The 14,684-nt window shown below is 41.7% G+C and overlaps 1 protein-coding gene across 5 annotated transcripts in view; it reads right to left on the reverse strand.

Moving 5' to 3' along the window:
- Positions 1 to 5,674: 5,674 nt before the first annotated feature.
- Unc50 (Unc50 RNA binding protein) overlaps positions 5,675 to 14,684 on the reverse strand; it is a 52,398-nt gene continuing 43,388 nt past the window's right edge. For all 5 annotated transcript variants that reach the window (XM_067110319.1, XM_067110322.1, XM_067110320.1 and 2 more), the window contains exon 8: positions 5,675 to 6,301. In XM_067110319.1, the coding sequence (XP_066966420.1) occupies positions 6,165 to 6,301 (137 nt within the window). In that variant the 3' untranslated portion in view covers positions 5,675 to 6,164. The remainder of the gene's footprint in view (positions 6,302 to 14,684) is intronic.

A 14,684-nucleotide genomic window follows, 5' to 3' on the forward strand; every position in this document is an offset into this window, starting at 1 on the left:
GGCAAGATGTTTAGGTAGCATACTAAAATTGCTTTTCGCTGGGACCATACATTGCTGCTTCAGCAACCTTGGGGACAAGGGGTAACTCTGATCCTATCCCCTTTAATTGTGTTTTTATGGTTGTTGGGTCGACTACTGGAGGCAGTCTTCCCAATCCTTTGCAAACTAACGCTTTAGGTGTTGGTTAGGTGGTTAGTAATGCTCTTTTGTCCTCTTTGTATGGGCTATGATCTAGTCACATTGTGGTCACGCCCCGTTGACAGATCATCTAGAAGTCGCCAGCTATATAGGTCACTACCTCGCTGGGGTCTCTAGTAAAGCAGAAGCAGACTAGAGTGACAGTAACCACTCAGTCAGCTACGCTATCAGATAAGGAACCAAAATAATTTTACCAATAATTGGTTTTTCCCTAATTCTTGGCTGTCTCTACCCCCTCCAAAGGTGGTATTCAGCTATATATATATCTGGCAGGTAAGTCTCATGAACAAAATGATATTTTAATGATAAAATAAAGTTTGTTCATACTTACCTGGCAGATATATATATTTATATTGCCCTCCTCCTCCCCCCTCAGGAGACAGTGGCGTTAGAAAATCTGAATAGAAAATGGAATGGTTCCTGATACCGCCTCCCAGCGGCGGGAATGGGTACTAACCACCTGACCGGCCACTGCGTGCCGCGAAATTTGAAATTCTGTCGGACCTTCGGAGAATACAGCTATATATATATCTGCCAGGTAAGTATGAACAAACTTTATTTTATCATTAAAATATCATGTTTCAGACCTGAAGATAAAAATAGGGCTTTGTCTTGGCATTCCATCTGGGGAGTGGCCTTCTGGCATCCCTGGACCTCAAGGATGCATACTTTCATGTCCTTATTCACCAGCTTAGAGGACTACCTTCGTATGATTGGACAGGGAACATATGATTGGACAGGGAATGTGTTTTGCCTCAAAATTGTGTTTTAGCCTCAAAAATACCCCTCAACTCGTCAGTCAGCACTGAGGACTTTTTTCAACTGGGATAAGTCAGCTTGTGCAATGTAGTACCCTGGGCTACAATTCTACATTTACAAAGTTCTGCCTTAGGGATTTAGAACATCAGATGACGGATCCATATCCACTTGGTTAGTATTAGTGGACCAAGAATTACATTTTGAGAAAGCATGTTTGGAAATAACCTAATTCTTTCACCTCTAACCTGTTCACATAAGGCATCCTAAAGATGTGCCTTTGTGCCTGAACCTTTCTTAAGAAGTTTCCAGAAAGTTTCCTAATTCCCTCCTGGATCCTTTGAGATTTAACCTCCAGTCTGGGACACACAGCAGCTCTGTACTCCCATCAAAACTGCAATTTGGTCACAGGTGATGGAGTTGATGAAACAAACTAATTTGTATGCAACAAGGTTAGTCTTCCAATTAAACACCATCATTCATAAAAGTGTTTCCCTCCTCTCAGTCCTGCAGATCTCACTCCTCATATCCTGAGCACAAAACTTAGGTAAACTGTCAGGGGACATTAGAAAAATGTGGGCCTTTTGTGATGGGATTGTATGAAGAATTTAATTTTGTTTTAGTGTTGGGTGATGTTTGTTCATTTTCCCATGGAATATTTTCAATAATGCAAGTAGATGTAGGTATTCCATAATCACCTGCTTTTATCATGTAAGGAAATTTTATCTTTTTAGGATGCATAAGACATTTTAAGGACTGCAAGCCCAGTCAGCAAGTAGAACCAATTGCAATATCTCCCTATTATGAAGCTATTGGGGTTAGTAAAATTTTTGAACACTCCCTTTCTCCAACCAACTATGTAGCTAGTAGACTTAGTAAAATTCTTTGATATTATCTTTGCAAATTTTCCCTCATTTAATACAGATCTCTCTAGCCATGTGCATAGCTCATTTATGTGATTTAATGGTGCAGTTAAATTATCTAATATTGACTGACACCCTCATAAAACTTAAGATTTTAGCTTTCCAAGAGTATAATATGTAAACATTGGGTAAAATAAGGGTGTGGCCTGGTGACTGGAGATCTTACTTGGATCAGGGACTCCTCTGTGTTCCACTTCACCTTTGTTAGAATTTTGTCCCTTTGCTCTTACAGCTATTGGCATAAGTTTGTATCCTCTGGGGACACAAACACTACACCTCTTTTATATGGAGCATCCTCCAGTGCATGTGCTGGACTGGCTGTGTACTGATTAACGAGGAGAGCACCTATGTGGACATAAGGAAGAGAGGATGCCCCATCTCACCAAATGATGCCACCAGTTCTTCTAACGGCCGCAGTAGAGTTAACTTGTGTTGCTTTTCATGGGTTGTGTGCTGACTTGAGTACCCATTGTGCTTTGTGTCTTTTTGTGTGTTTTGGGTGCTCTTTGTGCTTCCCAGTGCTGATTAATGTTTAGTGAGCATTCCCTGTGCCTATGGGAATTCTGCATGGTTTTCTGTGTTGTGTGTTATTTGTTGGACCTTTGTCCATATGGAGGGTAAGCAGAACCAATGCCTCTGCGAGGGCTGGGCCTATCCTGTAGTCGATTATATCCCCCATGGCAGTATATCTACACTAGGTCTATAAATTTCTTGCAGGGGGAAAGAATGTACTTATGATTCTCCCTGTCCTGAATGTGCTGTATGGCCTTCTCTTAAAAGAGAGCATTATGGGAAAAAGAGGAGGAAGACAGAAAGATTGCTCTTCAAGCTGTAATCCCATGCTAGAAGTGACAAAGTCACTTCCAGAACTTGATTAATAATTCTCCCATTTACCATTCTCCTTCCCCCTCCCCAAGCACTTCTTTTCCTGGCAAGACTATAAGCTCCTGTTCATTAAACCCATTCCTCCCTCCTCTGATGAGGTTAGACAAATAGAACCTCTGATGCAGTTAAGGAAGTTACGGCCGTCCATTAATATTACTGGTTGTCTTCATTTTCAGCATTTTTATACCCCTTGGCTGGTTAGAAGTGGGTACAACAGGTTTCTAATTGTCCACCTCCCATGAGGTACCCTTGGTAGCCAAGAATATGGAAATCATCCCCTCACCCCATCCCACCCCAGCCCCTCCACCTACTCCCAGCTCATCCCGGGAGGCAGAAAGTCTATGGGAGTAAAGAATCATTGCCACTTGCACTCCCCATTGGCCTTTCCATCCTGACCACCATCTACTCTTACACCGGAGATCCCAGATGAGGAAGATGAAACTTACCAGAGAAAGAGAATATGCCATACTATCTCTTCTCTCCCCGGAGATGGAGCAGAACCAGTCAAGTCCCCCTGCAGTAACGGAGGAGACGTATGCTGTTTCCTTGCCACTTGGACTGGAGCTATGTTCAGTCATCTCTTATACATTCTTGAGCTGTCACAGGGACAAGGTTAAGTAGGTGTTCCTGTACCCACCACTCTGGAGGCTGACACTCCTTGAGAGAGTTTCTATCGCCAGAGCTTTTGAGTACAAGAGGAAACTGGATCGGTGCTCTCTCTTCCAGTCATTCATGGTCTTTGGATCATGAACAGAGGATATTGCGGCTTTCTCCTGTGAGTGTGCAATGAAGAGACTGCTTTCCATCCCCATTTTCGACATGGTCATGGTCTTCCCGTAAATTGAGGTGGTTCTCAGTCTAGAGAGGGATCCTTTTCTCATACCTCCCCATAGATGAAACCCTCAACTCACCCCCAGGAAATGCCAGACTAGGGTGAACTATACCTTCAGCTCTACCAACCCTCTCCATTTCTCTCCTGCTTTGAACAACTCCCAGAACCTTTGTTGGAGATCCAATCAAGACAGAGTCTGCCCCCTACACTTCCTCCCCCACTGCAGAGATAGTAACTCTCCATGAAACTGCAGAGGCCTAGAGGACTGAGGGCCCTTCCCCCTACCAAAGGCATTCCCTCAGACCTGGAACAATGCTTCCAAGATGTTATTGCACTCATTCATGAGCTTAATAATCTTGGAAGGCAGCCTCAGTGTCAACTTTCTGGTAATCTCTCTTTTCGGAGTGGATGGCTGGTTCCACTATAGTGGTGAGGCCTTCAGTTGGGTTACCTTGGTCAGGACTTGGCTGATCTGTTGGTCAGCCACTTTCCTCAGAGCTAGCAAATTGGCCAAGCTGCTCCCCAACTGTTGTCCAAGCAAAGAATAAATTTCCCAGGGGTTGTGAATGAAACACCCCTATATCTCTACCTGGTGCTCCTCCCTTCCTTCCAAGGGAAACTACTTCAGGAAAAGCAACTACTTTCCCTCTCAAGCAGCAGACTAGATACCATAGCAGTGAAAGCCTTCCCAGCAACTTCCCAGATAGCACAAAATCCATCAATTCTGAACCCATGGTTTGAGTGTTTCTGAATTCCCTCCTTCTGGGATTTAGTTGGTGGAGACCCAGATTACATAATGTTATGCCCAGATTGTGTTGTGAGGTGTTACTGAAAAAGGACAAAAACTCTTAGGCAAGAGAGTAAGTGCCTTTTAGTGAGCTCTAGGCATCTCAAGAGGGCAGTTAGTTAGTTAGGTTATCTTATAAGCTTATGGGCCCCTGAAGCAGCTGTGGACCACCCCACTCAACTGAGAACTCATGACATCAGGGCATAGGAACTACTCTTTGACTTCTTTAAGAACTGCTCAGTCCAACAAGTAATGAGGGTGGCAGTATGGTGACGCCAGAGTACCTTCACCTCTTTCTACCCTAGGGATATCACAGACAAGTCCTTAGACGACACCTCCCAAAGACCTGTGGTGGTAGGTTAACAAGTAAGGTGATTACTGGGTCCCCCACTGGGTATCCCATGCCTCATTCAAGTAGTTTGACCAAAATGTTCATTTCATGACAGTGAAGTAGGTGTTTTCCCACCCCTCCCTCTCCTCTTCCAACCTAAGAGCATTTGTGCCAGAGTACACATTGGACCTGAATGCGTACAAGGTAGTACATGGCAAGCTCCTGCTCTACTAGTATAGAATGTAAATCCTCAGTCTACTGTTCTATAACAAGGGGAAGATGGGACATGGTAGTTTTCCCTCAAACCCACTGATTATGTTAAGCTAAAACTCCAAGAAGACTTATTTCAAGCTAAAATATTGTATTTTCCAGCACCATGAAGTTCCTCAAGGTCTTTGCAGACTGCTGACTCTGTTGGTCAATGGGAAAAAATTAGCTGAAGAACAAGAGGAATTTGTTTCTGATAGAATATTTCTCGCTATAATGTTTCCAGCCCAGGTAACCAATTGGTTCTTAGCCACGTAAAAGTAAATCAGAGCCCTAGGGAGATCTGTTAATCATACAGTGGTCTGCAAGTATTAACTTAATTTTTCCAGCCCATAGGTACAGAGCCATATGCTGCAGTGTTAGTAGCGCCATATTTCTGACAGTTCTCATCAGGAGAAAGTACACCCTTTACTTAGGCACTACCTCCCACCCAAGAGTGAGTCTCCATATATGAAAGACTTTTCTGTTGGTATCTCTGTAGGAATATGTGCCAAATTTTTTCAAGTAATTGTTATTTTCCTAGGCATAAAACCCAAAGCCTTTCATATTGGAGGCAACCCAGCTCATCCACCCTTCTTTGTTTCTTCCACACCAATTTTGAGGCTAGAAGTACAGTGGGTAGTATTTCAAGAGGTTTGTTGTTATGCTTATTGAAAAAATTGGACAGCTGGGTAAAATTTAAATTACAAACTTAACAAATTTCCATCATTTAATCTTACTATGGCATTACCTAATTTCATTGCTTGTTCAATTATTACTGTTAGGATAATCATTCTATACACACACACACTTAAATAATTACACTGTAATTTACTACTGTATACACAATGCAACCTGATGCTCCTCAAAAAAGCAAATATGGATATAGCTATGTCAGTTTTGTACAGTGCTAAATATGATTACAGAGCATTAAGGACAATACTGGAAAATTTTGCAAATACAGTAATATATATACAATGGAGAAAAGGGCTAATTCATAATCTATACAAAATATAGTTATCTTTTCAAAAGTCAATTACACAAAACATCTCAAAAATCAAAACAATCTCACTTGTGGAGTTATCAGATGATTCAACCATGTATAATAAATAAAAGTCACTGGAGACCTGATCATTACAAGTCTAGGATTATAATATGCTTGATCCTTTAACAAAATTATAAATTAGTTCAAGCTGACCTTAAATGTTAAAGTACTCTGTAGTGATAAAAGTCCATGAGACTTCCACAGAGATTAATTCCCACAGCTAGACTGATAATCAGGAACACCAGCAGCAATGGCAGCGCATATAAAAACACTCGAGGTTGACGTAGGATTGGCAGAGCTGAAAAAAAAATTAGTCAATTAAAAAGAACTTTGAACTCCCAAAGATAAAATTGTTGCAGTGTCTATGATAATTTACTTCATATGTCAAGTTATCACTAGCTCATCAGTCACATACTGTAGAGCCCTCATGTGTAGCCTGAATGTCATCAGGCATACATCCTGTAGACAGAAGAAACAAAAGAGCTGAAAGTGACCATTCAAGCATGTATGTTAGTAGAACCATCCTCCTCACTGTTTCCATGTCTACGATGTTTGCAGCACAGCTCTTAAAATTCCCCAAGCCTTTGCTTTACAAGATTAGGATACTTTATTTACATTAATTCTGATTAATCTTATCATTTTCCTTTTATCAAATCTAATTACTTTTACCCTCCTTTCTTTCCTGAAAAGTATTAATAATCACCATTATTTTAAAGGCTGTGTCTAACTGGCTTCATTGTTTTGATACTCAATTCAGTGTTCCCCATTATTTCTGTGCATTTTTTACAAATTTAGATAAGATGATTAAGGTGAGTACTGCTATGATGTTAGTTAATCAGGTTACTTTTTGTTTGTAATGTGCAAAGCATTGGTCTTACTTTTGGGAATATTTTTTGCATAATTGTATTATTTTTTTGGTCAGATAACTGTGTTGTGACTTTTAACAGCTTTTTCATGTATTATCAAGAGTATATTTTCCTGTTTTCATTTTCAAAAACTACGGTTAAAACATTCAAATTTGGATTAAAACAAGAATATTCAAGCATCCTGTTTCATTTTAGAGCAGAATGAGTATACTTAAGTTGTCTTGCATTGGGCAGTACCAATTTCACAGAGTAACTGGTATCAATACCATGGACTCTGAAGCACTATGAGCCTTTTTTTATGATTTTCAAGCCAAATAAACCTAGTTTTGCCATGTATAAAGCTGTTCCACTAAACTCTTAACATTTTAGGCCATATGATTATATATACTGCATATACTATTTTTTTTATTTATATCACAAACCCATTCATTATAAAACAGGCTTCAACAGCATTCAAGGTGCATGAAGTAAGAATCTGGTCGAAAAAAAAAAATTCCACTACAGTTGTTTAGCCCAGAACTCCTTGTAACTTTATTTACATTGCAATTCTTTTCATTTTACTTTTACCTTCCTTGTGTGGTGTGACCCAGGAAAATCTTGGCCAGGTCATAACTGCCAGTACTCGCAACCCATTCAAGTACCTGCCTCTACTCTGCCTGTGTTTATGTTTGCTCTAGTGATGCTTGCTGAGATCACTTCATGCTGAAACTTCTGTAATTGTTGCTCCCCCACCAGCTGCTATGCCTGCGACCACTGTTTCCACTACCTACTCACCATCAGCTATGCCTGCGACCACTGTTTCCACTACCCCCTCACCATTAGCTATGCCTGCGACCACTGTTTCCACTACCCCCTCACCATCAACTATGCCTGCAACCACTGTTTCCACTACCCCCGCAACATCTGCTATGCCTGCGACCTCTGTTTCCACTACCCCCTCACCATCTGCTATGCCTTCGACCACTGTTTCCATTTAGTTCCTCGTTGGATGAGTCGGTAGAGTTCTCAGCTAGCACTCTGCTAGGCCCGAGTTCGAGTCTCCGGCCGGCAAATGAAGAATTAGAGGAATTTATTTCTGGTGATAGAAATTCATTTCTCGGTATACTGTGGTTCGGATTCCACAATAAGCTGTAGGTCCTGTTGCTAGGTAACCAATTGGTTTTTAGCTAAGTAAAATAAGTGTAATCCTTCAGGCCAGCCCTAGGAGAGCCGTTAATTAGCTCAGCGGTCTGGTAAAACTAAGGTATACTTAACTACCTACTCACCAACTGCTAAGACTGTGACAGCTGTTCTGCAGAGCTGACAGCTCCTGCTATGCCCACTGCTACTGCTATGCAACCTGCTTCCATTGCCACTACTGCCGATCTTAATGCTAGAACTTCTGTACTTGTGAAGGAGCAGCAAGTACAAAAGTTACAACATGAATAGTTGTCACAGCAGAGACAGTAGTATCTGTAGGCACAGTAGGAAGTAGAATGTGACCTAACAGCATTATCAATCTTTCCAAAATCAACAGTATAATCAATCTTTCCAAAATCAAGGCTGTGACAACAATTAGAAGACCTGGATAATGTCTGATCTTGACTGAAAGAGGATTGTCTTGAATCTTGAACAGCTGGATTAGGAGTCTTTCAGTGGTCACCCACTTCCTTGAGAATACACTATACTTAGGATAATGAACTACATCTACAATAGTGCTCACAGAAAAGGTGGCATAGGATGGGTGGAAATAGAATAGGAATGTGTTTGAGCACAGGAGGAAGCAACAAATCCATGTGCACATTGACTTGAAGAGGCAGTGCAGCTGGATGCAAGGCAAACAGCAGGAGCAGCAGTAGAGAGGGGGTGTGACATTAACCATAGCAGAAATAGGAGGCAAAGTAGGTGTTATTGGCATGGCAGTGCTGGAAGGGAAGAAGTAAGGATGTAAAGCAGTAGCAATCAGAATAGTACAAACTGCATCTGACCGTGGTTTCTTCGACAGAGTTGACAGTTCCCCACTATACCCACTTCTCTTGGTAACTAGCTAGTTGCTGCAGCTGATGTTACTGTGATGATCTGCAGTTTCTTATTCCAACATCCTTAAGTGGTTCCTTCTAATACTGCTATAATAAAATTTAGCTGCTTTTCATCCTTGACTGACTTGAAGTGCTAGTATGCCAAATGCACCATGCTTTCCCTCCTTTTCCTGCTATAGTAAAAGTTGATCCTTGAAAATTCCACTGCATTGCTGTTGCTATGCATTCAGCTGCACTACCTATTCCAGTTAGTGTCCCTATGGACTTCCTGTATCCTCCTGTGCTTAAAACACATTCTACTGTACTTCTAAGCTTCACTTCTCTGTAAGCCCTACTGCACTTGTAACCCTGAACTCTCAAGGAAGCGAGTATGTGTGTGTGACCACTGCAAGGCCTTACTCCAGCTATTCCAGAAACTAACCATTAGTTGATATCAGCCATCATTAAGGTCTTCCAATTGTCATTCCAGCCTTAGTTTCAGAAACTGAGGATGCTGTTCAAGTCATTCTCAACCTCCTGCTGTTACTGCTTTTCCTACTGTACATCTATTCAACTTGGAACTGCTGTTACTGCTTTCCTTACTGTACATCTATTCCCACTGTTTCTTAATAGTGTTGAGTGCTCACACTGTACCTACTGCTCCCACTATGTAACCACTTTTTCTGCTGCTACTGATCCTACTGTGCTAATTGTCTGCCTTCAGTCTATGTTATGCTGACATAACTGATTGCCCCTTCAACTGCTGCTTTTTATTATGCAGTACACCCAGCTGAACTAGTCTGCCACTTCCAACACTAATGTGCTGACGTCCGTGTCTTAAGCCAGCATCCATTACTGGTTCCTTCCAATGCTACCATTACTGGTTCCTTCCAATGCTGCCATGTTAAATTTAGCTGTTTTTCATCCTTGACTGCCTCTTCAAGTGCTGTTATGCCAAATACAACTGCTTTCCCTTCTGTTCCTGCTATAGTTAATGTCAGTCCTTCCATTTCAGCTGTTCTTGCTGTTGTTTAACAAGCTGTGCTGCCTCTTCCAATTAGCATGGCTATGGGCTGCTTGTATCCTCCTGTGCTGTAAATCCAGTATACTTCCAAGACCCAACTATCATACACCACTTCTCTGAGAGACCTACAGCATTTGGAGTTCATGTAGAAGTCCATGTTTTTGAAACAGGAAGTGTAAGAATGTGACTCCTGAAAGAACTTACTCCAGCCATTCCAGATACTAATCTGGTAGTTGAGAGCAGTCATCATCCAAGTCTACCAATTGTCATCTCTCCATCCATACCAGTTCCTGCTCTTCTAGTCTAGATCAGCCATCATCCAGATCACATTCTATCTCCTGCTGTGCCTGCGGTCACTACTTTTCATACTGTGCTATCTAATCAAGTCAACTTCTGTATAGGTGCTTCCTCGCCATCTGCTGTGCCTATAGTCGCTGTTTCTACCACTTGACCACCATCTGCTGTACTGGTTACTGTTTCTTCAATGGTGTTGAAAGCTCACTGTGTCAACTGCTCCTGCTATAAAACCACTCTGCTGCTTTTGCTGTTGATCTTACTGCACTAACTGTTTCTGCCTTCAGTCTCTGTTATGCTGATATCCTTGACTGCCCTTCAACTGCTCCTATGCCATGTGGATCTTGCTTTGCCTCCCATAACAGTTGTAGTTAATGTCACTCCTCCCACTACTGCCAATCATCGAGCTGAATGAGTCTGCCACTATGATGCTAATGTGCAATCTTACATCAACATCATGACAGGCGCCTTCTAATGTGCTTTGCTTAATTTAGCTGCTTTTCATCCTTGACTGCCTCTTCCAATGCTGCTTTGCCAAATACACCTGCTTTCTCTCCTGTTCCTGCTATTCTTGCTGTAATCCAGCTGTGCTGCCTCTTCCTCCTGTGCTTAAACACATTACATTTCTAGGCTCCAACCATCACACACTGTCTCTGAGAGTCCTAATATAGTTGTAGTTCAGGTAAAGGTTCTTGTCCTTAAACATAGCATTCTCAAGATGTGTAAATGTGTAACCACTGAAAGGACTTTCCCTCCAACCATTCCAGATAATCTCCTAGATGAAGTCAGCCATGACACAGTTCTACCAATTGTCCATGCTCTACCCATTCAGTTACTCCTCTTCTAGTTAAGATCAGCTCTTCCAATCATCACCACAGTCTTGGTTTCAGAAACTGAATACAGGCAGTCCCCAGTTATCGGCGGGGGTTCCATTCTGAGGGTGTGATGATAACCCAAAAATCGCTGCTAACCGAAAATCGGCAATTTCGGCGATTTTTGGGGCTTATCGACGCCAAAAAGCGCCGGTTTTCAGTTGTCGGCACCTGTTAGCTATGTATTGCGCCAATACCTAATTATCAGCGCCATTAAGCGGAAATCAGTGATTTTCGTCACTAGACAAGCGCTGTAAAACCAGATCGCCATTAACTGAGCCCACCGTTAACCGGGGACTGCCTGTATAATGCTCAGGTCGTCACATTCTACCTCCTGTTGTGCCTGTTGTTACTGCTTTTCCTACTTACCACCCACAGGAATGGTAACTTTTTTGTGAGCTGCTCTCATCATCTGCTGTACCTTCAACCAAATTTTTCTTCTACTCTTCACCGTCTGTTGTGTCTGCAGTTACTGTTTCTACCACTCCTTCACAATTTGCTGTACCTATTGCCACTGTTTCTTATATTGTTAAAAGCTAGAACTATGCCAACTACTTCTGTTATGCAACCATTCTGCTGTTGCTGTTGCTGCTGATCCTTCTGTGCTGACTGTTTCTTTGCCATCAGTCTTTGTTGTACCAACATCCTCGATTGTCCCTTTTAATGCTGCTATGCCAGATCCACCTGCTTTGCCTCCAATTCTTTTTTGTGATTAATGTCACTCCTAATACTGCTGCTCCTCCTGTGTTTTGCATCCAGCTGCACTTCTTCCAGTCAATGGATCCATGGATTTGTTGTTGCATCCTTCTGTGCTCAAACACACAACACTTCCTAGGTCCAGCCATTCTATGCCACCTTTTCTGTGAACCTTACTGCCATTTTAGTCCGAGTTGAGGTTCATATTTTTAAGCACAGTAATCTCAAGGAAGTATGTGTTACTGCTGAAAGGATTCAGACTTCTTGGCCATTCCCAATACTCTTTCAATAAGATCAGCCATCCTCCAGGTCTTCCTTGGTTTCAGAAAGGTTGACAATGATGTGGAGAAATATTCCATTTCCTGCTGGGCTTGTTAATGATTTTTCTGTTATACCATCTACTCATGTTGAAGTTTTGGTACTTGCTGCCCTAATCTGCTAGGTCTGTGACCATGTTTCTTGTACTTCGTTAACAGCTTCTGTGCCAGTTATCACTGTTTCTTATACCTTACAATCTGCTGTGCCCCTGACTGATGTTTCTTCTAGTGTTAACAGCTCCCACTACTGCTGCTATGCAACCAATCTGCTGCTTCCACTGTTGCAGCTCCTGATTCTTCTGTGCTGACCAATCCTTTGCCTGCACTCTTGTTATGCTGACACCCTTGATCGCCCCTTCTACTTCTGTTATACCAAATGCACCTGCTTTGTCTCTTGTTTATGCTTTGGTTAATATATATATTATGTCACTCCTCCCAGTGTTGCTGCTCCTGCTGTTGCTTTGCATCCAGATGCAGTGCCTCTTCCAGTCAATGCACTTATGGATTAGTTGTTGCATCCTCAAACACATTCCACTTCCTGCCTCCAGCTGTCCTATGTCACCTTTTCTGTGAACCTTACTGCAATTGCAGAGGTTCATGTTTTTAAGCATGGCATTCTTAAGGAAGTAAGTGTTACTGCTGAAAGAACCCAAACTTCAGCCATTCCCAATGCTCTTCTGACAGATCAGCCATCATCCATTCTTCCAATTGTTGTCACAACCTTGGTTTCATAGAGATTGATGGTGCTGTTAAGAAACTTTCCACCTCCAGCTGGGCTTGTTAATACTTTTCCTGTTATGCTATCTATTCATGTTGGAGCTTCTGTATTTGCTGCCCCTTCACTATCTGCTTGGCTGTAACCACTGTTTTTTCTACTCAACTAGAAGAGGAGCATCTTTGAGGGCTGAAGCATGAGTCCTGGCAGCAATCTCACACACTTCCTTGACAATACTATGCTTAAGACCATAAATTTCTTCCTGGACTAAAACTGTAGTATGGGTCACAGAGGTGGTGTAGGATGAGTTGACAAGGATGGGGAATGTGCTTAAGAATAAAATAATCCCATAACAAATCTGTGAAAATAGTGACTGGAAGAAAAAGATCAGGCACATCTTCCACCACCACCATAACACCTGCAGAGAGAAACTTATGCTGCAGAGCTTTGTCCAGAAAGCTTCCTTTCAGACATAAGCCCTAAGATACATAAATATCAAAATTATATTTATGAGCAATTACTCAAGCAACAAAAAAAATTAGTAGCTTTCAACCATAAGCACCAATCTGTTCATCAACCTGAAGAGGACTGTGATGTAAAGCAATCGCCCTTCTTTGGATAGACTCAAGACTCTACATGTAAAAGCAATCATCCTTTTTCTTTGGATAGACTCAATCTACTCCTTTCAAGAGGCATACTCCTCTTCTTCTAGATACACACCAAATCTCGAGACATGACTCGAGGAGGAAGGAGATGAAGCAATCTCTGCCTGTGGCCCAAGGATGTTTGTCTTGAGGTAGAGCTGTGGGTAGTGAACATGATCAGAGTTGCTATAGACTCCTCTTTCTGGAAACAAGTACTCCCCTCACACTGCACCCAGTGGATTATGGGATGTATAGTGGTGATCCCAAAGTCAAATCTTGACAAACTGAGGTGGGGTTGTTGATCAAGGAGCAGGTAACCAAGAAAGTGATGGATGGATTGCCTAGTTTCTCTATCTTGTCTCTGGCCTGGAAGGTGACAGAAAATTAGCATCCATTCAGTGACCTCTGCCCATCGTGAAAAAGTTCCTGTGACAGAATCCCTCCTGGATAGAGCTCATGGAATCAAGTCTATAAGGAAGCATGGAAATTCCTGGCCTCCTTGGAGAAATCATGTTCCATGACCTGTATTTTGGCCAGATGGCAAATCTGCATCTTCAAGTATTCCCTGAAGTAATATCTAACTCTTTTTGTGACAGCATGGATCTTCTATTTCCAACACCAACTTTTTTTGTGTCCGCTATAACCTGAAAGGCAGTTACCAAAAGTGCCCTATCTGGAATATTATATTTCATGCCCCAGAATATTCTCACTTTACAGACATCCTGATCAAACAGACAAGGTTAATCTAGGGAGTGTTCTGATACTGAAAGAAGTGGAAGCTCTTGAAGTGGGGGACCATACTTATTGATGAGACTCAAGCGTTTTTCAGACTTGAACTTTCTTCTTCCTCTTTATGAAGGTCCTCCTCAAACCTAACTCAATATTCCCTTGGTTATTCAGTGTACTTCTGGCAAGCATTCTCTAAGTTCTGCCTTCTTTTGCAAATGAAACCATGGAAATAAGGATTTAAAGCATGGAAAATCAAAAAGCACCACATAATATCCCTTTCACTCCAGAACAAAGCTATAATCACCACCATCCTCAAATAACTTCATTTCCCCAATTACCTAAAGTGAACAACCACAGATCCATTATCAAAATAAATGATACTACTTGCTTACAAAAAAAAATAGTAGAATCAAATCACAGAGAAAAAATGATAAAAGTTAATTATATCACTATAAACATTTACACGCTTAAAGAGAATGCTATGAATTACTTGACCTGTAAAACAAGAGCACTTGCAATATTAGCAA

Source organism: Macrobrachium rosenbergii, chromosome 10 (genome assembly GCF_040412425.1).
Source record: "Macrobrachium rosenbergii isolate ZJJX-2024 chromosome 10, ASM4041242v1, whole genome shotgun sequence".
Lineage (NCBI taxonomy): Eukaryota > Metazoa > Arthropoda > Malacostraca > Decapoda > Palaemonidae > Macrobrachium > Macrobrachium rosenbergii.